Source organism: Pseudoliparis swirei, chromosome 12 (genome assembly GCF_029220125.1).
Source record: "Pseudoliparis swirei isolate HS2019 ecotype Mariana Trench chromosome 12, NWPU_hadal_v1, whole genome shotgun sequence".
Lineage (NCBI taxonomy): Eukaryota > Metazoa > Chordata > Actinopteri > Perciformes > Liparidae > Pseudoliparis > Pseudoliparis swirei.
In genome coordinates, this window is record NC_079399.1 from 21926798 (window position 1) to 21951499 (window position 24702).

The 24702-nt window shown below is 44.8% G+C and overlaps 2 protein-coding genes across 2 annotated transcripts; one reads left to right on the top strand and one right to left on the bottom strand.

The window, feature by feature from the left end:
* Window positions 1–1738: 1738 nt before the first annotated feature.
* Window positions 1739–4120, bottom strand: sf3b6 (splicing factor 3b, subunit 6). The gene is made up of 4 exons (XM_056428217.1): window positions 4011–4120; window positions 3416–3534; window positions 2310–2448; window positions 1739–2153 (listed from the first exon to the last, which is right to left on the bottom strand). Exons 1-4 carry the CDS (start codon window positions 4038–4040, stop codon window positions 2064–2066), a joined length of 378 nt encoding a protein of 125 aa, XP_056284192.1. The 5' UTR covers window positions 4041–4120; the 3' UTR covers window positions 1739–2063.
* Window positions 4121–6882: 2762 nt separating this feature from the next.
* On the top strand, window positions 6883–24394 carry tdrd6 (tudor domain containing 6). Its single transcript, XM_056428951.1, has 19 exons — window positions 6883–6954; window positions 8195–8275; window positions 8808–14232; window positions 14345–14424; window positions 14668–14713; window positions 14948–15024; window positions 15181–15235; window positions 15523–15569; window positions 15657–16025; window positions 17487–17928; window positions 18438–18484; window positions 19994–20045; window positions 20242–20303; window positions 20610–20652; window positions 20744–20796; window positions 20879–20924; window positions 21041–21108; window positions 22122–22173; window positions 24060–24394. Exons 3-19 carry the CDS (start codon window positions 8838–8840, stop codon window positions 24146–24148), a joined length of 7023 nt encoding a protein of 2340 aa, XP_056284926.1. The 5' UTR covers window positions 6883–6954; window positions 8195–8275; window positions 8808–8837; the 3' UTR covers window positions 24149–24394.
* Window positions 24395–24702: the final 308 nt, after the last annotated feature.

Genomic DNA, 24702 nt, shown 5'->3' on the forward strand with positions numbered 1-24702 from the left:
TCTGGCCAGATTCTCTCGATTCTGTGATTCTGTCATTGCAAAATAGACATTTTCAGATTCTTGATAAACAAATATTTCCCCCCCCCAGACTAACTTACTTTCACACATTTCAATATCTTCAGTTAACCATTCTGAATAATTAATGAAAGTGTGAAATAGTTATTTAATTACATGTTGATTAACTGTGTTGCATCAAACAATGCAACGATTAAGTGAGAAGGTGATTCTTGCTGTGTACATGAATATTAAACTTCCCGTCGTCACCACTGTCGCTAACATATCCAGGTTTAATTCTTTATTCTTTATATTGACTAATTAATATTCTTCTAACGTTACCCTGCTATGTGTTTGCATCGTTAAAATATCCCCGTTTAATTATTTATTCTTTATATTGATTAATTAATATTCTTCTAAGGTTAATACGAATATGTATCACTGGCTTTTATTTTGACTTAATTTTAAGCACTTCCGTTCTGTCGTTTTTGGTTTCAGACGGCAGAAACGAAATACGGAGGTGGTATTCCGTTTTTCCGTTTTTGGTTTTCAAACGGAAAACGAAAAAACCACGTGATTTCCGTATTCCGTATTTGGAATGAAACGAAAAAACAAACTAACAAAACGTACACGGACCGTGAAGCAGCGAAATTTGTAGACATAGAAACACTCTCAGACAGAAGCTTGCTGTTACGTGCCCTGCTGCCAGTCTGACTCCGCTTTTTTGGGTGAATGACGTCACGTGCGACCTGGAGGTGTTAACCACTTGTGTGCCAAATCTTTTTTTATTTTAAATTAACATTCGGGGCTAATTAAAAAACATCCGGGGCTTTAGCCTAGGGACGCCACTGAGTCTCACGCTCAATGCGTGACACTTGAGAGCCCTGAGAATGTTTAATATTAATTATTACACCATTAGACCGCCATTACATTTTTCCTCTCGCGCACCCCCTAGAGACAGCTCGCGCACCCCCACCACACTTTGGGAATCCCTGTCTTAGATTATCAGAACAAAAAACAAACAGAAAACAAATCAATCATATTCAATTATATTTTTATTTCTTCGTGGTTATTTATGGTACTATTAACAATTCTAATTAATTTATTTTGTTTAGTTTATGAATTAAAATTATATTTATTAATTCTGTTGTGTGTACCTAGTACAGGCAACACAGATAGGACACACAACAAAGAACAAATCGTATTAAAATATGAGGACATTATAGGGGCATGTGTCGCCCCTCGTGATATCAGGGGTAACGTCGTATTTCTTAGGGGCAGTTTTTCCCTTTGCCTTTGTGTATTTCCAACACCGTTTCAGCTATTAAAAAGTTGTACTTTTCTTCTGACCTGACAAGTACTTTTCATATAATCTAAATGGAAATGAATTTAAGAATTTACTAGAGACCTTTTAGACCAATTTGTATTAGAAATAGTTTGTGGAGGTTTATTTTCCTAACAGTTTAATCCATACGAGCCGGTATTGAAAAGGATATGCTGGTTTCTAATATAATGTCCCTGTACAACCACCAGATGACCCCGTTGAGATGATTGTTCTTTGATTTGAATACCCCCCCCCCAGGTGGATACAATAGCAGTAACAAGTGGGAATAAAGTCTTTTTGGGCATCAGTGTAAAAGCTGAGGGATTGCATCATCACCAGAGCATCAGGCGACTGTAGAGCATGTGTACAGTCCATCGAGGTTCACACAGGACACTCCAGTGTGTAATGAGGAGGCGGAGCTTTAAGAATAGGGGCATTTATTTTACAGAAACCAAATACTTCACATAGTCGTCACTGATCAACTCCATTTCATGTCGCACATGGTTAGCTTTACATTTAAAGACTGGATGCGTCTGAAAAGAGTAAAAAATAACATCTTGGAGGATGAAGACTATGGCCACACACATTCACATCCTGTGAATCGTGTCCTTCGTGAAGTTGAGGATCAAACAAAGAGAATTTTGATGAAACACAATCATATAAAAAAAGACCAGTAAAATAACGACCGGCGTAAACCGAGGAACGCGGGGGGTTTGTACAGATAGAAGGACGAAGAGGCAGGAAGCTACTTCGGAGGGTCCGTGTTGATGCCGTATTTCTCTTTTAGAAGCTTCAGCTGTTCCTCTTTCTTCTTCGTGTCCATCTTCTGGAACGCCTGCAACGAGTTGATAAACAAGCGAAAACTTTAATACATCTGGAATGGCTGCATGTTCAAATATAAGTTTTTTAAATTATAATCTGAACATATATTTATGCAAGACTTTTACAAAAGCATATCCCATAATTTCCCTCCAGACACTGTGATACGTACTCTGTTTGCATTGTAGTAGAGGACCACCAGGTAACGGTTGCACACGTTGAAGCCTGACAGATGGTCGCAGGCATTCTTGGCGTCAAAGATGTCTTCATAAACCACATACGCCGTTCCTCTCGATTCAGGCGTGTTCCCTCTGAGAGGAAAACAAGCAAAACACACAGTGACAACAAGATCAATAAAAGACACCAACAAATGTTTTGAATGGAACCAGAACAGTTTTGAATCTATTTTACATCGGATTATATATTTAATTCTTACTGGGCTACAAGTGTGAGCAGCATCGACTGCGACCAGCGTCAGAAACACAACAGGGCAAAGAGCAAAACTGCCCCTAAGAAATTTATGTTGCCCCTGACATCACGGGAAGAGGCAAAAAATGTCCTCTAATAATATGATAATTTAATAGCCTTTTGTTATTGTTCTTTGTTGTGTGTGTCCTATCTGTAATGCCTGTATTGTACACAAACAAAAATCAATAAATATAAAATTAAATTATTAAAAATAGAAAGAAAGAAGTTATAATTGTTAATAGTAAAAAAAATGTAATAACAATAAATAAGAAATAAGAACAACATTGAATATGATTTATTTTTTCTGTTTGTTTTGTGTTAAAACAATCGAAGAAAACATTTTTAATCCGTAGACGACAGCCTAATAGTCTTTTTATTGCCATTTGTAAGACACTTGCTCATATATTGGAAGAATAAATAAGTATATTTATTATTTTTGAACAAAGGTTAAATGTTATTTCACAAATTTCAAAAAGTGCCCCCAATTTCTTTTCAAATGCCCCTGGATGTCAGTCACTGCGAGCAAAAGTTGCCCCGTAAAAAAAGATGTTAATTTCCTACCCGACTGCGAGATGTAAAATAATATCTGGCCGTCGTATTTCATTTGTTTTCCTACCATCTTGATTTCATTGAGCCAACATTGAAATGCCTCCGACTCCCAATGTGAGAGGCAGAGAGCCAATAACATCAAGTAATAGTTTTGAATCAGAATGTCACTGATAAAAAGCCCCATGAATAATTGGCTGTTGTGCAACACATTTCGTGTTATAACCACAATGACGTCATCTGCTTCCTGACACACACACTCACGTTCTGATTTGGCGGATCGGCCCGTATTTCCCGAAGATGTCGTACATCTCCTCGGCTGTGATCTTGTACGGGAGGTTCCTGACGTAAAGGATCCGGTTCACCTCAGGAGGCAGTCGGATCTGCAGCACACCACGAGTCAGACATCTTTGAGATAACAATTCAACCAGATGACGTCATATCGTCACACATCCACCAGACTATTCGTCTCGTTACTAAACGAGCATTAATAGAGTCCGTTTGAAATGCAGGTGATGAATGGCGTGGAGTTCCAGAGCCGGTTACCAGATGAACCTCACGCACCAGGAACCACACTTAGCTGGCACGTTGTCACTTTTGAGGGAATATTGTGATGTTTATGTTCACGCTCCCACATTCACAAAACAAATACTTTGCGACCCACATAAGTCGCCTACAGAAAGAACGCTAGGAGTTGCTAAAAGCAAGAAAGCGGCGAGTTTTAACAGCAAGTTAATGCGATTGTTTTCAATTCGTTAGCATGCTAGCTTTAGCCACATGCTAACACTAGCTCCTAGCCTAACTACGCTAATACCATCAGTAATTTTCCTCAGAGAACAGCGGACGTGCTCCGACTTACATTAGCGCGTTTCGCTGCTTGCATAGCCATGGTGAAATATTAGTACGTGTAAATAAGACCGCTGGAAACAAACACGCAGGATCGCGGCGCTTCGCTCTGCCCGTTGTCAAAATGGCAGCGGTGTGGTCAGGTGGTTACGCACTTCCGGGCTTTCTTCTTCTTCTTCTTCTCTGGCGGACTACAAACAAACATTGACGGTGCATGTCGCCACCTACTGTTCTGGAATGTGTAACATCTATACTATCAATATAATAGTTATACTACTACTACTACTACTACTCCTAATAATAATAATAATAATAATAATAATTATTATTATTATTATCAATATTATCATTATAATAATAATAACTATTATTATTATAATAATAATTATTATTATTATCAATATTATCATTATAATAATAAGAATAATAACTATTATAATAATAATAATAATAATAATAGTAATAATAATAATAATAATTATTATAATGATAATATTGATAATAATAATAATTATTATTATAATAATAACTGGGAAATTAGTTTATCTTATTTCATTATTTAGATTAATACTCTTGCAATATGCTGTCAATCACACATACAGATGGCGCCCGTCATTCCTTTAATTGTGATTGACAGCTCTTGAATAGGAGAGTTTATCTTTTTTTGCATTTTCTGCTCTGTCGCCATCCTTTTGATATACAGGACTGTCTCAGAAAATTAGAATATTGTGATAAAGTTCTTTATTTTCTGTAATGCAATTAAAAAAACAAAAATGTCATGCATTCTGGATTCATTACAAATCAACTGAAATATTGCAAGCCTTTTATTCTTTTAATATTGCTGATTATGGCTTACAGCTTAAGAAAACTCAAATATCCTATCTCTAAATATTAGAATATCATGAAAAAGTATACTAGTAGGGTATTAAACAAATCACTTGAATCGTCTAATTAACTCGAAACACCTGGAAACACATTTTCAAATGTTTGATTTTGTTTTGCTGTTATAAATCTTTTTTTTACTTGGTCTGAGGAAATATTCAAATTTTATGAGATAGGATTTTAGAGTTTTCTTAAGCTGTAAGCCATAATCAGCAATATTAAAAGAATAAAAGGCTTGCAATATTTCAGTTGATTTGTAATGAATCCAGAATGCATGACATTTTTGTTTTTTTAATTGCATTACAGAAAATAAAGAACTTTATCACAATATTCTAATTTTCTGAGACAGTCCTGTATTTACGATGCAATTTGACTTCATCAACACAATACCATTGTTAATATATCAATTGTTTGCTGACAAGGAACAATCAAACATTATTATGACACACAGGAAACATATATTGTGTATTGAATCAAATAAATAACAAGTTTGCAGGCCCAATTGGAAAACACGATCCCAGCAAGTTCCGATCGGTTTCTAACACAAGGTAATTAATTGGCTGATACTTGGTATTGAGAAAGGGCCTTGTTTTCAGGTTTCCAAGTTTATTATGGTGCAACAGCTCTAATACAGCCAGGGACATAGTTGGATTGGGTGGGAAGGTATGTGCATGTTTTCTTTCTAGAACCACATCTTGATTGATTGTAAAGTAATACTTTTAATGTAACTAAACTGTTGCCATAAATTAAAGGTCCAACATTCATATGGCTGTTGGACTTTGTCAGGTGGGCATACATATTTGTTGCTTTCTATAGCGAGGAAAGTTCACTTCAATCTTCCAAATCAAGTGTCATAAGCACATCCACACCTTTGGAACAGGCAGTTTCAGCAACATGAGATATCTTTTTTCTTCGTATGATAGTATTCCTTCAATGGTACAACTGAAATAGAAAAAGAGAGACTGGTTCTGCTGGCTAAGTGCAGAACAGCCGAGGCAGGTCACATGAAGAAATGACAGAGTTACAGCAGTCAGTGGAGACATCACTTAAAGGCTCTTTTAAGTCTGTTATATTCTCGTTGGTCAGTTTACTAAGAAATATAGAACAATAGAGTGTATTAGTGTAGTTCAATCTGTGTGCATGTGTGTGTGTGTATGTGTATGTGTGTGTCAGAGAGAAAGGCACTCTATCAGCCATTTATAATAAGTTTATATTGTTGATACATTTCTTTGGTTATGTATTGAAGTATTTTCTTACTCTGTATACGAAAATAACAAATATTGAATAATTTCATGTTAATGTTTCCTTACAGCAAACTCGAAGAGGATCAACAGTCACCTCCAAACATTGTTACGTTGTTACGACGGCCGTTGATTTAATTTTGTACTACAGTGTCAAACCCTCCAATATACATACTCATATATAGCTACTATACCAATGCGGCATTCACGAGGGCAGCTACGTGTTCCCCTCATATTTTCAACAGCTTCCTGTAACTACGACAACAACGGGCGCGTTCGGTTCAAAGTCGCCAGTTAACTGGCGACTTTTCAGACGAAGGCGTTCGTTGTTGTCGTAGTTACGACGGCCGTTGGTTTAATTTCGTAATACAGTGTCAAACCCTCCCGCATATACATACTATCATCTCGCTACTATATCAATTAAACAATGCGGCATTATATGGATGCCAACCGCCGTTAAAAAAGAAGAAGAAGAAGAAGAACAATGCGGCATTCACGAGGGCAGCTACGTGTTGTCTTCCTATTTGCAACAGCTCTCTGTAACTACGACAACAACGGGCGCGTTTGGTGCAAAGTCTCCAGTTAACACGGTCGCTTCTTAAACCGTCACACCGGGTGAGGAACACGGCTAGTCACAGGAAGAAAAAAAGAGAAACGTCTCGATAGTTCTGCGCGCGCACGGAGCTGCGCCAGTTGGCTAAGGGCGAACACGTTCAGTTAGCTAACCGCGAACACGGTCGGTCGGATCCACGCGCCGCTGCCACGAGGGACTCGTGAAGTTCGCGTTAATTCGGTGCCTCTGAAACCTCGGCTCGAGCTCCTGAATTACAACGGGTGAGTTATTAGTTACTGTGTAAATCGGAAAATCACAATAATCTGACCAACGTTTGTGGTGAATTAGTTTAGCGCCTGTAACGTCATCTGCTAATTAGCACGAGCGTGTGGTTCAAAAGGCCGAAGCGGGTAACGACAGCGAGCTAGCCAACACGGAGCCCGTTCCTTACGTGGTTGTTTTGGTCTGGAAACACTGAAATTAATTTTGTTTCTGTAAATGAATTGAACCAATTTGTTTGTTTATTGTTGCTGTCGAACGGCTCAAACCAAAATGTGTAACATTAACTCTGTTGCTAGCTGTTTGTCCATTCATCGATCGAGCTCAGGCTTGTGATTATTCCTCCAACTTTTTTTGTTGAAGGAAGGTGTAAAAACCCGTTTATTCTCTCTAACGTGACCGATGGTCTTTAGAGAGCTTACGTCATATATGAGCCTGTGTGTTGCACACGGTACAACGGGTAAGGTAAGACAGCTGGACGAAGAAATGTATAAATATGAGTACTGTCAGGAAAAGTAATGCATCTGTAAGTGAATTGTGAATACTTCTGAAACATTTATTTGAAATATAATGCATATCTTGCATGTGCCTCTGAATATTACATTTAACGTTATATAGTATTTATAGTTTGACAAACCGCCCATACATTTGACATTTAACGTTAATTGACTACTTACTTCATAAAATATATTATACTTGTACTTTTTTACTCTTTATTTCCAGATTATATAGATATATTTTACATCTATAATATTGTCACTCAATATTTAAAATGTTTCCCCTTCATTGTAAAATTGGACTAAAGCTAACCTAGTTTTGCCTGAGGAGGAAACGTGATCAGACTTAGTCACGTGTTTTTTAAGCATGGGTCATATTTTTTTTAAATTGTACCAACCTATGTTAACAAAATGGGTATGGCTTAAATGTTTTTTAGTTTTTTAAGTTGGTCGGTACTACTCATTTTTTTGGGATATATTGTCCCACCATAGACTACGTTTAAACTTTAATATTATTAATAGTCTGTACAAATTAAAAGGTACCGTATATAACGGGCTGCACAACTCCTAATGGCTGTGACCGGTATTTGTCAGGCAGGGCCCTTTAAGATTGACAAAAATCATTCTCGTACTGCTGGTTGCCCACCTCTGTTTAATTGGATATCTTTATTGTATTTAATTGCTTGCAATTGATTACAAATGTTGTGAGTTTGTATTTTTTTAATGTCTTTGGGCCTGTTTTTAGATTTCCCACTGGACCTGCTCTCAGCAAGATTTGTTCAAGCTCTGCCGTCTCCTGTGCACATCTAAAAGCAACTAATAAGCAGTGAGTATTTTGGTTATTCAACAGCACATATATGCACTTTCCTGGTGGAACGTTTCTTAATGTGAACAGTTGTATTGACTAGAGTTTGATGAGTGTCTGCTTAGACAGGATCACATGTTTTTCTCAGTTGTAAAATACTTTTTAACACAGTTTTACTTGGCTGTATTATTTAATTGACTTGGAGTAATGGGGGGGATTTCATCTTTTTACTTTTCCCAGTACCTTAGAGGAAAGACAGCCTTAGATATATTTTACAATACAAGCTTATTAAGGAGATGGTCTGCAGACATTTCTTGTCTAAAACAACATACTAAACTGATGTATTATCTTTACCATAAATAGTTGTATAACAATCTCTAACATTTGTGGTGACATGTCTTGCTATATTTTGTGTGTAACTGCAGAGTTTACATTTGTGATGTACCTTTTTAGAAGAATAGCAAGAAAGGATATTTGAACAAGAATTTTAGGAGTTTGTGGCAATGTGGTGTTTAGTGTGTGTGTGTGTGTGTGTTTGTCTGTGTGTTTTCAGGTAACGTCCAGTGCTCACACGGCTGTGTTGATGAGAGCTGAAAAATCATGGGTAGCTGGAATTCATGAAACTGCCAAAATGTCATCAATTCCAGGACTCCCAACCAAATATTCAGATGTAACAGTCCTCATAAGCAGTGTCCACTTGCATCCTCTTTGTATGCTTGTGGAGTTCTGGGGGAAATTTAGCGAGCAGCGGAAAGCAGATTATGAGTGCCTTGCCAGAGAGATTCAATCTCCTGGAAACACATTTCAAGAGTTTGAAGGAAATCCTGGTGACCAGTGCTTGGCTCAAGTGGACGGTTCTTGGTACAGGTCTCGCATAGTGTCAAAGAATGGCTCGAAATACAGTGTGTTCCTCTTTGACAAAGGGAGAACATATAGGACTGCCACAAGTCAGCTGGCATGGGGCAAGAAGGACCACTTCCACCTGCCACCCGAAGTGGAATTTTGTGTCCTAGCCAATGTGTTGCCACTCTCAGCTGAGAAGAAATGGTCCCCAGTGGCTCTTGAGTTTCTACAATCTCTCTCTGGGAAGTCTGTGAAGGCACATGTGCAAGATGTACTCGTGCCACACAAAACCTTTCTCCTGCACATCCCTTTCATATCAAAACAAATGTATGAGATGGGAATTGCCAGGAAGCTGTCTCCAGATGTGTTCCAGGACTTTGTCCTGATGTCGCTGCAGTCCCACAGTCCAATGGAGGCGTCAACGGAGACTCGGATCTCCCTGGCAGCAGGCGAGCGACTGAGTAAGAACGAGGTGTTCATGTACCCGGAGTTGTCAGCAGGAACTGTGGAGACCGTCATCGTCACAGAAGTGACGAATCCCCAGCGGATGTTTTGCCAGTTGAAAGTCTTCTCGCAAGAGCTGAAGAAACTCTCGGGGCAAATTACGCAGTGCTGTGAGGGCAGAGCAGCCAATTGCATTGTAAGTCCAGAAATGATTGGGTTTCCATGCGCTGCAAAAGGAAGCGACGGCAGGTGGTACCGCTCTGTTCTACAACAGGTGTGCTCAAACAACAAAGTGGTGGGAGTGTTAAATGTAGACTATGGAACCAAAGAGTTTGTTCAAATAGAGAATGTAAGACCACTGGCTTCAGAGTTCTTCAGGATGCCTGTTGTGACTTACGTCTGCTCCTTCCATGGAGTCAATAACAAAGGGGTTGGATGGACATCCAGCCAGATTGACTATCTCAAAACCCTTCTTCTGCACAAGAGTGTGATTGCCAAATTTGAGTACCAAAGCATCTCTGAGGGTGTTCACTATGTCACGCTCTACGGCGATGACAACTCGAGCATTAACAACCTGTTTAGTTCCATGGATAGCCGTTCTCTGGAGAGTGAAAAAACACTTGGAGATTATGCCATCTGCAACGCTGCATCCAGTTGCAAGCAACCTGCTCAACAAGAACGCAACCCAGGGAAGATGCCAACTCGTGCTCAGACTGTGACGGGTACACAAAGGAAAGAAATGGTGTACTTGCCAACTGAAAACCTTGCACTCAATTCCTCACACGTGGCAGCAGTTCATCACATATCTGACCCGTCAGAGTTCTGGATCCAAACACAGACCTATGCTTATAAGTTTGATGAACTGATGGATAGTATCTATCATCTGTACAAAGTCCCGGTGGATAAAGATGTGGTGAGAAATCCAACAGTTGGCCTCTACTGTGCTGCCAAAGCAGAAGATGGTGAGTTCTACAGAGCAACTGTGGCGGAGGGTAGCGGAAAGCAAGTCACGGTGTTCTTTGTGGATTATGGAAATACCAAAGTGGTGGACAGGAGTGACATCAGGACCCTCCCTGATGAGTTCAAAAAGCTGCCATGTCTGTCACTGAAATGCTCCCTGGCTGGTGTCCGGCCAAAAGATGGGAAATGGAGTCAAAGTGCACAAGACTTTTTCCTCAAAGCGGTTAAAGATAAAGACCTAAATGTACACGTGACGGCAAAATACGACGAGGGTTACGTCGTCCAACTAACGGATCCTGAAGCACAGGAAGAAAGAGATCTCAGCACACTTATGTGCAGCTCTGGCCATGCGGAAAGAGCTGAGATGCAGGGTCAACCGAAAACAAATATGACTATGCAGCCTGCTATTCCGCCACAACTCCCAGATGCCAGGCTCTCGGGTGTACACGGCAACAAAGGAACGTCTTTCCAGACGACCGTAAACCCAGTGGGCGCTGTTGGTAAGGAGACGCAAATTCCTTCATTCAAGGAGCACATGTTTCCCATCGGAAGTGTCATTGATGTCAGCGTGTCCTACATTGAAAGCCCAAATGACTTTTGGTGCCAGCAAGTTAAAAATGCAGGACACTTAAAAATGCTCATGCATGACATCCAGACTCACTACGCTGGCAGTGAGTTCCAATCACATGTGGAAATGGCGTGCATCGCCCGCCACCCCGATAACCAATTGTGGTACAGGGCCCTTGTAATTTACAAACGTGAACTGCCACATTTAGACGTGTTGTTTGTCGACTATGGCCAGACGGCGACCGTCTCCCGCTGTGACCTGAGGAGGATCGTCCCACAATTCCTTTCTCTGCAAGGCCAAGCTTTTCGATGCAGTCTGTTAAACCCCATTAACCCCACATCTGCTGTAAATGACTGGAATGGAGAAGCGGTTGCAAAGTTCCGCAGCTTTGTGGACACGGCGGCCTCTACCAACTATGCCATTTTTAAGTGCACAATATACGCCGTCATGTACAGCGAGCAGAAGATCGTTTTCAACATTGTGGATCTGGAAACGCCCTTTGAGAGCGTCTGCACCAGTATTGTCAATCTGCTCAGAAGTGCCCCTCCCCAGAAAGCTGCGGGGCCATCTTTCCGTCTGGACACGTACTACTACTCGACGCACAATGTCAAAACCGGAACAGAGGAACCGGTCACAGTGACGTGTGTGAACAATGTCCATGAGTTCTACTGCCACCTCGAGAAAAACGCCGATGTGATCAAAGATCTCAAGATCAAAGTCAAAAATCTCTGTCATCAGCTCGGGACCGTAAAGCTCCCGACTGTCTTTGGAACTTTGTGCTTTGCGAAATACACGGATGGGCAATGGTACAGGGGACAGATCAAGGCTATAAAGCCCGCGATTCTGGTTCACTTTGTGGATTATGGGGACACTATTGAAGTGGACAAGTCTGACTTGCTTCCGATTCCCAGAGAGGCTAGTGACATCATGTCAGTGCCTGTGCAAGCAGTTCAGTGTAGTCTCTCTGATGTCCCTGCCAACGTGCCTAATGAGATGAACCGCTGGTTTGAGACGAGCGCAACGGACTGTAAATTCAAAGCTCTGGTAGTGGCGCGGGAACCGGACGGGAAGCTGCAGGTTGAACTGTATCATGGAAACACTCAGGTCAACTCGAAGATCAAGAAGATGTTTCATACCGAGAAGCAAACCGAAGAGGCTGTTGTCCTCCAGAGTCGGAGAGCGCTCGAGGCTCCAGCAAATCATTTGCAAAAGACTCCAAAAGTTGTCCCAAAACAAGCTGCAAACATGCAGAACGACGACATGAATCTGCAGTCTGCGTCAAAGCCTCTGGACGTTGTTTGCAAAAATGGCCGAAAGATTAGAGCTGTTCCGTTGGAGTTCTACACGCCTCCACACAAAAGAGAGTCACGTAGCCCAGAAGATGGCTCGGAGTCGGCAGTAGCCCATATCAAACCAAGAAGAGAAAGCCTTCCCACAGAAACGAAACAGCCCATTGAGTCCAAATCCCCTGGCACTGGATTCCAGATTGAAAGCGCTGTGGAAAAATACCCTGAACTTGCAGATCTGCCCCCAAGCTCTATCGTATCCGGAATGGAAGCAGATGTTTATGTCTCCCAGTGCAATAGCCCTCTGAGTTTCTATGTGCAACTTGTCAGAGAGGAGGATGCCACATTCTCCCTTGTGGAAAAGCTAAATGGTCCCCAACTCACCCCCGAAACCCACATCGTCAAAGAAGTGCATCCAGGTGAACTTGTTCAAGCCGAGTTCGCTGATGATTCCTCGTGGTACCGAGCGGTTGTAAGAGAGGTCCAAGGCAAAACGATGGCTCTTGTTGAATTTGTAGATTTCGGAAACACCGCAACAATGCCAATTTCCAAGATTAGAATACTCCAGAAGTCCTTACTGCAGTTTCCCAGCTACAGCACACACTGTATGCTGAATGAGGCTGCCGGTCTTGGAAAAGAGGAAGTGCTTGACCCAGAAGTACTGTCGGCGTTCAAAGAAGACATCGGGAGCAATGGAGAAAAGTTGCTTAAGTGCAACTTCGTCAGGCAATCAGGATCTGTCTGGGAAGTCAGACTTGAAGACAATGGTGTGAGTGTGAGGTGTAAAGTTCCTCCTCCTGGCTCAACCGACTGCTCTGGAGTGACCTCTGAGGAACCTGAACAAGTCAAGGAACCGCATGCACAGATCCGTCAGAACGTGCCAGAGAACTCACCACCGAACTCCTCGTTATGTTACCAGCAAGAAGAGTTTTTAGAGGGACAGAAGATGGAGGTCTACATCACGGCGATAAGTACCGCTCAGAACTTTTGGTGTCAGTCCGCGGACTCTGAGGACCTCGAGAAGATCACATCGAGCGTCTCCAAAGTGTTTGCTGCCGATCACAAGAGCGTCGACCCGGACTCCATCGCCCTCGGCAGCCCGTGCATCGCCCTCTTTTCAGACGATGGCTTCTGGTATCGTGCAGAGGTCATCGGCAGAGATGGAGGTGAGCTGTCTGTTCTCTTTGTGGACTACGGGAACAAGACCCGAGTCAACTTCACGGACGTGAGGGAAATGCCCCCCGACCTGACGGGGACTCCTCGACAGGCCTTCTTGTGCGAGCTGGAAGGCTTCGACGCTGCACGCGGAACTTGGCGCAGCGACGCAGTCGATGAGTTGTCGGCGCTCACGATGGACAAAGTGCTACAGCTGACCGTCGCCAGAGTAGCCGGAGAAGCGGGTCAAATCAAACTGCTTGTGCGGCTTGAATGTGAAGGCCAGGTGATAAATGAAGCCCTGAGAACCTGGTGGAGAAGCAGCGCCTCAACGGAAAACCAACCTGCTGCTTCTGGACTGAGCCCTCCAAGCCAAGCACCACTGCAATGTGAAGAGCGGAGCACGGGGGAGCTTGTCGACCCCCACGCAGATATCTTGCCGTGTGACGGCGGCATGGATGGAATTGGGTTACCTCAACTCCAGAACAAAGATGCCCACGGCATTTTGACCATGAGCTGTGACAAGAGTGCGGTGGAAAGTGACAAAGGAGTTGAAGAAGAGGAGATGTTAGTAATGGAAATAAACGAGCTAGACTACTTCAATTCTCTATTGGATGAGAACCCCACCCAGGCCACGGATGAATCGGAGGTCGCAACGACCGGTTTGAAGTCTCTGCCAGGAGAGGCTCCCACCGGCAGCGTTGACATCATGACTTCTTCTGGTAAACACATTCCCTTCTTTCATCTTTTGTTTCTGATGAGTAATTAATGATGCATTCCTGCTCAAAATCACATTATTGGTGAGAAAAAATAACGTCTTCTTTGCATTTACAGATCTGACCGAGGACAGAGATCACAGCAAGGTTGTCATGGCGAGGGATGATTCTCTGACCAGCGCCGCTACAGTGACCACGGTGAGCTGTGCGACTGACCAAGTTGTTTATCCTGCTGACTTGAGCACATGTGGGTAAATAGACTTGATGCGTTCTAAAGGTTTCCCGTAAAGTAATTTAATCCGCTTGAGACGCATAATTCACATTTCTGAAGATGTAAAAAGGGAACATGGTGGTTTTTGTATCGCTACACACAGCTTATGCAAAAAAAACATTTTTTTCATCTTCCATTGGTTTTTATTGGTGTGTTTTGTCATCTTTCAGATTCAGGCTGAAGTGCTGCTGCCCGACTGCGTGCTTCCTGCATTCGGTGAGCGATTCCTTCATATTACCACGAAACACTCGTACAGTGTAGGCTTTAAGGCAAGCTGTCAATAATGTTTAAAACATAACGTACACTCTGGCTTCAGATCATTAAGAAGAGCATCTTTGTTTTATAGAAAGTAGTTTGAAACTCTGCAGGTGGAATTCCATTTGGATGACCAAGTGTGTGATGCCGTGTGTTCTGAACATACTGTGTTGTATTTTGTGATAATCTCCGTAGACGTCCCTCTCGAGCAGGAGATTGACGGAGCAGATGTCCCAAAGGAGGAGCTGCCATGTGGAACCACACATGTTCAGGTAATGTTATGGATCAGTACTTTTGATTGGCGTCACTTTTCTGTTCTTTTTGTAGTTGTTGTGCAGAGTAAATTATTATAGTCTTGTCACCAATTTGACAGTTTTTCATGACATCATTGTCAGTGATTAATAATCTGCTATTATTATTGTTTTTAGAATGACTTGATGACCACAGAGGACAACGTGGTTCATCACGGGGATGGACATACAGGTTTGATGACGTCCTCTCTCAATATTTGTATCCTAAGTAAAACTGTTGGTTTGATAACCTTTCACCTTCTCAATTCTATGCTATTATTTTCACAAATAAGAATTCAGTACATTGATTTCTATCCATTTCTTTTGTCATACAAAGTCAGGAAAGCAATGTTTAAGTCAAACCTGATGCTGTCTTGTACATAAAAGAATGACCCCAGCATTAATGAATGACACTGGAAACGTATTGATGCTCGTTACCGGCCGATCGCTAACCTAAAGAATCTGTCTTTGTGTCTGCAGCCCTGACGGCAGCTACCGAGACGCCGACAGCTGCTCCCCGAGATCCAGTAAAGGATTTGAATCTGCACGATTAAATAATATTAACTACAAGTTTTCACATCTGACTTGTGGATTTTGCCTTTATTGCTCCTCAGGGTGACGAGGTTAAGGAAAAGACCTGTCCTGTGGAGGTGGAGATCTGCTCTGTGGAGGTGGAGACCTGCTCTGTGGAGGTGGAGACCTGCTCTGTGGAGGTGGAGACCTGCTCTGTGGAGGTGGAGACCTGCTCTGTGGAGGTGGAGACCTGCTCTGTGGAGGTGGAGACCTGCTCTGTGGAGGTGGAGACCTGCTCTGTGGAGGAGGAGACCTGCTCTGTGGAGGTGGAGACCTGCTCTGTGGACGAGGAGACCTGCTCTGTGGAGGAGGAGACCTGCTCTGTGGAGGAGGAGACCTGCTCTGTGGAGGAGGAGACCTGCTCTGTGGAGGAGGAGACCTGCTCTGTGGAGGAGGAGACCTGCTCTGTGGAGGAGGAGACCTGCATCTTGGAGGTGGAGACCTGCTCTGTGGAGGAGGAGACCTGCTCTGTGGAGGTGGAGACCTGCTCTGTGGAGGTGGAGACCTGCTCTGTGGAGGTGGAGACCTGCTCTGTGGAGGTGGAGACCTGCTCTGTGGAGGTGGAGACCTGCTCTGTGGAGGTGGAGACCTGCTCTGTGGAGGTGGAGACCTGCTCTGTGGAGGTGGAGACCTGCTCTGTGGAGGTGGAGACCTGCTCTGTGGAGGTGGAGACCTGCTCTGTGGAGGTGGAGACCTGCTCTGTGGAGGTGGAGACCTGCTCCTTGGAGGTGGAGACCTGCTCCTTGGAGGTGGAGACCTGCTCCTTGGAGGTGGAGACCTGCTCCTTGGAGGTGGAGACCTGCTCTGTGGACGAGGAGACTTGCTCTGTGGAGGAGGAGACTTGCTCTGTGGAGGAGGAGACTTGCTCTGTGGAGGAGGAGACCTGCTCCTTGGAGGTGGAGACCTGCTCCTTGGAGGTGGAGACCTGCTCCGTGGAGGTGGAGACCTGCTCCGTGGAGGTGGAGACCTGTTCTGTGGAGGAGGAGACCTGCTCCTTGGAGGAGGAGACCTGCTCCTTGGAGGTGGAGACCTGCTCTGTAGAGGTGGAGACCTGCTCTGTAGAGGTGGAGACCTGCTCTGTAGAGGTGGAGACCTGCTCTGTAGAGGTGGAGACCTGCTCTGTGGAGGTGGAGACCTGCTCTGTGGAGGTGGAGACCTGCTCTGTGGAGGAGGAGACCTGCTCTGTGGAGGTGGAGACCTGCTCTGTGGAGGTGGAGACCTGCTCTGTGGAGGAGGAGACCTGCTCCTTGGAGGTGGAGACCTGCTCTGTGGAGGAGGAGACCTGCTCCTTGGAGGTGGAGACCTGCTCTGTGGAGGTGGAGACCTGCTCTGTGGAGGTGGAGACCTGCTCTGTGGAGGTGGAGACCTGCTCTGTGGAGGAGGAGACCTGCTCTGTGGAGGAGGAGACCTGCTCTGTGGAGGAGGAGACCTGCTCTGTGGAGGTGGAGACCTGCTCTGTGGATGAGGAGACCTGCTCTGTGGACGAGGAGACCTGCTCTGTGGAGGAGGAGACCTGCTCTGTGGAGGAGGAGACCTGCTCCTTGGAGGTGGAGACCTGCTCTGTGGAGGTGGAGACCTGCTCTGTGGAGGAGGAGACCTGCTCTGTGGAGGAGGAGACCTGCTCCTTGGAGGTGGAGACCTGCTCTGTGGAGGAGGAGACCTGCTCTGTGGAGGTGGAGACCTGCTCTGCAGAGGAGGATACTTGCTCTTTTGAGGAGGCGAACTGTTCATTTGAGGAGAACTATTCCTTTGATTCATTTGAGGAGGCGACCGGTTCTTTTGAGGAGGCGCCCTGTACTGTGGAGGAGAACTGTTCTTCTAAGGCGGCAAGCTGTTCTTTTGAGGAGAACTGTTCATTTGATTCCTTTGAGGAGGCGACCGGTTCTGTGGATGCAACCTCCTGTTCAGTGGAGGAGGCGCCCTGTACTGTGGTGAAGGAGGCGCCCTGTACTGTGGTGAAGGAGGCGCCCTGCTCTGTGGAGGCGCCCTGCTCTGTGGAGGCGCCCTGCTCTGTGGAGGCGCCCTGCACTGTGGAGGAGGCGCCCTGCACTGTGGAGGAGGCGCCCTGTACTGTGGAGGAGGCGCCCTGCTCTGTGGAGGCGCCCTGCACTGTGGAGGAGGCGCCCTGCTCGGTGGAGGAGGCGCCCTGCTCGGTGGAGGAGGCGCCCTGCTCGGTGGAGGAGGCGCCCTGCACTGTGGAGGCGCCCTGCTCGGTGAAGGAGGCGCCCTGCACTGTGGAGGAGGCGCCCTGCTCGGTGGAGGAGGCGCCCTGTACTGTGGAGGAGGCGCCCGGCCTGACGGATGCCTCAACAGGTAAACAATGTTATTCTCAGATGTTCAACTCAAGAATCAGAACATGATCCACTACTGAAGAGGTTCCAGAGACTCAGAGTTCTGGTCCAGAGACCATCAGAGTTCTGGTGGCTGAGCTCGATCAGCTGACATGAAGCAACAGAATCTGATGAGTTCTGACGCTGCAACAGGCCGTTTAATCTGGCTGGAAAGCGAACGCCTCTGGTTGACTCTTCTTTTTATTACTATTATTGAATTAATTGGAGATATTGGAAGTAAATTCACCAGTTTTATTATAAATCATTGCAAATATGAGGTGTTTTAAAAAAGGCAGATAAATAATGAAACAAAATGAATCATTTAGATAAAAAAAGATGAATAGTTTTATAATCTCATCGTAGGCCTCTGACTCAACATTAAATCCAATCGGGATGTGCGAGAGCGATTCCCATTGCCATTGAATGCGTCTTCACACTGAACGCAGTTATTACTTATTCTGTGTTATCAATAATCTTCCCTTTGCACCACAGACCCCAACCAGCCAAGAGATGACCGTCTCAGCACGACATCAGCAGAGGTAATGTCCATGTATGTGTCTGGTCCATATATATCATACCTGCAAACTTGTCACCATTCGGTGAAATTCACCGTTTTGAAATTAAAATAGGTCATCCACGTGAATCGTGTAGATCCGAAGAGTTTTTGATTTGGGGTAGAGGGGGGGGGGGGGGTCACCTGGCCGGCCGGCGTTTCTGAGATTGGAGTGAGACACGGAGAACACTGACATCTGTACAGAAAGTATGAAGCGACAGAAGGAGCTGTTTGTCGAGCTTAGCATAACAACTAATAACACACAAACAACCCTCGCCCACTTAAAAGTTGTTTCTTGGTGTAAAAAATATGATCGATGAAGCTTCAGTAAACTAGCGGAGCACGAAGATTTGAGGCGGGGAGAAACAGCTGTAGAGAGAGAAGGTATTAATGTAACGTCCGCTCGCTTTGGGGTGCTGTGTGTTGATAGTTATTACGTGTGTAGGAGTTAAAGAGAAAACAGTTAAGGCTCGCGCCGTTTAGCTGGCGGATGTCGCGCGCTCGCGGACAAGACATTCTCCGTGACGTCGCTGAGTCACCATGGAAACATTGTCTGCGCTTTGATGCCGTGACGTCACTCGTAGTCGTGATGTCACGGAGCAGAGTTAGTGTAAATAGCAGTGATTTCCAGCAGAGCAGCACCGTGATGTGACGCCCTCAGGAGGAGTGGGGGGGTGGTCCCCTCATCTCAGCGGGGTGAATGCTCCGTAAGTCTTGTGGCGTTTCGCTGAGTCACCTCGTGTGATTCTCCGACACTCAGCTGCATCGCTTTGATGGGGGGGATCCTGGCGGGTTACTCACAGAAAGCGGTGGGAATGACTTGTGGATCCCACAGAAGGAGCGACCCCCCCCGGATGGGGGGGTTTGGTGGGAGTCACCTTGTGTGATTCTCCTACACCTCATCCCGGGGTGGGGTTCACAGAAGAGGGCGGATCGGCGGAGCCGATCATTCAACAAAAGCTGTGTGTGTGTGTGTGTGTGTGTGTGTGAAAGCCAAGGGGGTTTCACCTCAAACACACATCTGTAAAGTTATGTAACTATAATTGCTCACACTGAATTCTGGTCTCGTGGTAGTATCATATTTATGGCAGGTATTGTGTCAAAGATCGTGACAACAACCAGGTAGAGGCAGAACAGACTCGAGGAACAGACTCGAGGCTCAGCAGAGCACAAGACTTGTTCAGGCCAAAAAGTTGGTTCATGAATCACCATATTATATATAATGACAATTTATATGTATTACTATTATTACAGGGCCCGATCACTGACTTAGTGAGAATGGTGGACCTATTGTTCTCTTAAAATGTTTATTTTTATGTAGATTTGTGGTCAGAACAATCAAATGACCGTAGTTCATACATGTGGCGACAAAAAAGTCACCAGCACACCCCCCCCCCCCCCCTTGTCACCTTTTTCACTCGTGAGTTTGCAGGCATGATATATATATATATATATTTATTTCTTTAAATCAAAATGTTCATTTCTGACATTCTAGGTCCAACATGATTCCCTGCGTCCTTGTAGGGAGCTTCAACAACTATTACCTGGTGAGTCTTTGCTCATCTATAATGTAGAAAATGGTGAAGACTTGTTCCCGCGGGCAAAATATGTTTAAATGTGAGGTTGTAGTTAGTCCTGTTCTTCTAAAGGGGAACGTGTATTGTCCTCTTGCCACTGGGCCTCCAGCTCTGTTCACACGTGGTCTCCATGTGCAGTAGATGTGGATTCTGATTGTCTCCACAGAAGCTCTGGGGGAGCCAGAACTGGGAGAGCGCCCCCTGCTGGACGAGGATGAGCATAACGAGGTAGAACCTGATTCATGTGAAAATCATGTTGAAAGCAGTATTGATTATCCCGTTGCGTCGGTTAATTTACACGTTAAGACAACAACAACAACGCTTCCCAAACGCTAGAGATCTGTCTCGTTCCTTTAAACCAGGGCATACAGCCTGTCACGTGAGCTGCACATGCTCCGTACCGATTGGACGGCTGCCAATAGGCCGATACGGTTTATTAAGTTGGCATCGGGACGTTCTCCATGAAAGCCGTCTCATCTTGTCCGATGGTTGTCGTCGGCGACGCTCTGGATGACGGCTGTTCCTGTGTTTCAGAATCAAGACGAGGCCGCGGCTCTTCACCTGACCCGCCCCTTCGGTTGGTCCCCGTCTGTCTGTGTGTCCGAGAGCAAAGGCAAAGTGAACACGTTCCTCCTCTTTATTGTCTTTCATTATCTGGGTGTTTGCAGCTCTGCTCTCCGACGCCGAGCCACCAGAGGGTGCCGGCCGCCGTCCCCCCGGGGTAATGAGACGCGTCCGCACGACCCCACAGTGAGGCTCCCAAACATTCCACCAGTGATGAGTGTCGTCGTCTTTGCTTTCAGAGCGACCCGATGGGAGAGGAGAGCCGTCGGACTGCCGTCTGCAGAGGTATCCCACCATGCATTGTGGTTTAACGCCTCTTAGAGGTCGCGTAAGGTCACTTGTGTGTTCATTGTAAACGTTCCGCTGGATTCAAGCCTGATTCAACAAGTTCTTTATTCCAGGTTTACGTCAAGAAGATGTGAGGGAGGAGGCCGAGCAGCAGGTGCATGCACCCCCCCGCCCTAGAGAGGTAAGGCTTCTGACTCCTGGCGGGGTCGTGGACCCTTTCACACGGTCTTTATCACGAAGCCTCAGTAACGTGACGAGGCCCTCGGGATGCGCTGGAGCCAAAGCGTAGTCACAGTTCTTTCTCTCTGGGACCTCGAGAGCTGCTCCACGTTTCCAACATGTTTGACAGTCAAGAATTAAATGTAATGTTGACTTTAACCCTCCTGTTACCTTCAAAGTTACTAACATCTTTTACCCTTTTTGACCCCAGCAATGAAAACTTCCAGAAAATGATTAGAATTAATATTGTTTCCCAATTTTAAGTGTCAGGTACTTTATGTTTGTTTGTTGACGACCTAAATAGCCCTTTAAATGTATAAAAAAGTTGATATTTCGTATTCGTTTTACACAGTGAAAAACAGCCTGGGGTCAAATTGACCTCAAAGAACACCGATGAGTACAAGTTGTTCAGGACATTGAAAACGTATCATCATGTGAATTTGATGTTTTCCCAGTTGTCCCCAATAAATTAGGAAAATTCATGAAATATGTTGCAAAAAGAATGTCAATCTTTTTTTTTAGAGACGTCAAACATTGAATGGACTCAATTTGACCCCAAAGGTCACAGGAGGGTTAATATAACGCAGCTGGGTTGTTGGTGTTGTGGTTCACGGTGGCGTGTAAACACGGTCCTGGCTCCAGGGACCCGGGAAGTAAATTTACTCATTAGCCTCTTGGCTAGCTGGCTTATTTACATAACTGTTTCTATTCATGTCCACTGTGCCTTATCAAATAAAACTAAAGTAACTTTCATTAAAGCCGAGGCACGTAGAACCTTTTGGATTAAGTCCTGGATGTCTTTGTTCTGCTCCAGTGAAAGAGGAGACTTGTTTATTAGGTCTGGAGGTTTGTTGTCCGGACACTGAGCCGCGTGTTCATGGCGTTCTTTAAAAACAATAAAACTCAGTGGCCAGAAACTGGGACTCAACTTCACGTAAACATCCATAACTGTCTACGCTCACGATGTGTCCCCAGGACGTCGGCGTGCTGCAGGAAGACGCGTGTTCGTCTGCGGATGACGGCTTTGGTGAGTAATGCTGGTGAAATTAATATTTTTGTAGGATTCAGATATAGTGGGATACATTAAAGCGGCCAGTACCAAATATTTAGTGTTACTGTCGCTTTAAATGTTTGTCAACGCCCTAAAAACAATTAATATAAAACCATTAACTTCAGAATAAATCAACTTTCTTCAAAGGATGTAATGAAATATTTTTGAAAGGCAACAAATACGGATAGAAGCAGAATACTTTAATTACATTGTGCATTTTGGAAATTATTAAATGGTACAGACAATGTTACCCCCCCCCCCCCCATCTCTCTCACACAAACTTGACTACATGAAGTCTAGAGAGCTCTAGTGGACTGCATATAGAGAGCTCTAGTGGACTACATATAGTCTAGAGAGCTCTAGTGGACTACATGAAGTCTAGAGAGCTCTAGTGGACTACATATAGTCTAGAGAGCTCTAGTGGACTACATGAAGTCTAGAGAGCTCTAGTGGACTACATGAAGTCTAGAGAGCTCTAGTGGACTCCATGTAGTCTAGAGAGCTCTAGTGGACTACATGTAGTCTAGAGAGCTCCAGTGGACTCCATGTAGTCTAGAGAGCTCTAGTGGACTACATGTAGTCTAGAGAGCTCTAGTGGACTACATGAAGTCTAGAGAGCTCTAGTGGACTACATATAGTCTAGAGAGCTCTAGTGGACTACATGAAGTCTAGAGAGCTCTAGTGGACTCTGTGTAGTCTAGAGAGCTCTAGTGGACTACATGTAGTCTAGAGAGCTCTAGTGGACTACATGAAGTCTAGAGAGCGCCAGTGGACTCCATGTAGTCTAGAGCTCTAGTGGACTACATGTAGTCTAGAGAGCTCTAGTGGACTACATGTAGTCTATAGAGCTCTAGTGGACTACATGAAGTCTAGAGAGCTCCAGTGGACTACATGAAGTCTAGAGAGCTCTAGTGGACTACATGAAGTCTAGAGAGCTCTAGTGGACTCCATGTAGTCTCGAGAGCTCTAGTGGACTCTGTGTAGTCTATAGAGCTCTAGTGGACTCTGTAGTCTAGAGAGCTCTAGTGGACTACATGTAGTCTAGAGAGCTCTAGTGGACTACATGAAGTCTAGAGAGCTCTAGTGGACTCCATGTAGTCTCGAGAGCTCTAGTGGACTACATGAAGTCTAGAGAGCTCTAGTGGACTCTGTGTAGTCTAGAGAGCTCTAGTGGACTACATGTAGTCTAGAGAGCTCTAGTGGACTACATGAAGTCTAGAGAGCTCCAGTGGACTCCATGTAGTCTAGAGAGCTCTAGTGGACTACATGTAGTCTAGAGAGCTCTAGTGGACTCCATGTAGTCTAGAGAGCTCTAGTGGACTACATGAAGTCTAGAGAGCTCTAGTGGACTCTGTGTAGTCTAGAGAGCTCTAGTGGACTACATGTAGTCTAGAGAGCTCTAGTGGACTCCGTGTAGTCTAGAGAGCTCTATGGACTCTGTGTAGTCTAGAGAGCTCTAGTGGACTCCATGTAGTCTAGAGAGCTCTAGTGGACTACATGAAGTCTAGAGAGCTCTAGTGGACTCTGTGTAGTCTAGAGAGCTCTAGTGGACTACATGTAGTCTAGAGAGCTCTAGTGGACTCCATGTAGTCTAGAGAGCTCTATGGACTCCATGTAGTCTAGAGAGCTCTAGTGGACTACATGTAGTCTAGAGAGCTCTAGTGGACTCCATGTAGTCTAGAGAGCTCTAGTGGACTCTGTGTAGTCCATAGAGCTCTAGTGGACTCCATGTAGTCCATAGAGCTCTAGTGGACTCCATGTAGTCCATAGAGCTCTAGTGGACTCCAGCAGGTTGTGTTGGTCCACGTGGCTCTGCAGGATGTGTATCTGGTCATGTGACCTCGTGACCTCTCCTCTCCTAGAGGCCCAGCTGTCGGGGGTCACTCATCTCTCTCTGCTGGTCTGCGGCGGCTCTGAGGTCCTGCTGGCGGAGCAGAACCCAGAGGAGTGACCCGCCTCCTCCTGTTCCTTTGTCTCCGACACGGAGCCGCCGCATGTTAAGTTCAACGTGTCGAGTTCTTTTTGTTCCTCCGTGTCCTTTAGCGTTGTTGTTGCTATGGGAACGCAGCCCTGAGTGCCCAGTCAGGCTTTGATAGCAGTTTGTTGTGATGCACTCTCTTCTAGATTGTTTTGTGTTGTGTTTACATGCATGCGTTAAAGATTTATTTGTGTTGGCAAAATAAATATCCGTACAGATCTCCGGGGTCCTGGTTTTCTTTGGTACTGTCTATAATGTTCTGGTGTGCAGGCCCAGTCTGAGACCACTACCAAGAACCGGCTTTAGTGGGCTGGTACTTCTCAAATGTATATCACTATAAATGAAACCGATGTGATGCGGCACATGTCACAACGTGTCCTATGAGGTCTCGCCTGTATGCTCTGATGTCACCAGGCTTGTCAGAACATCTCCTGAAGGAACAGATGGTTCCTCCCAACATCCAGGTGTGTTCCCTCACCTGTCGCACCAAAAAACACAAACTGCATTTTAAAACTCTTCAAAGCCTC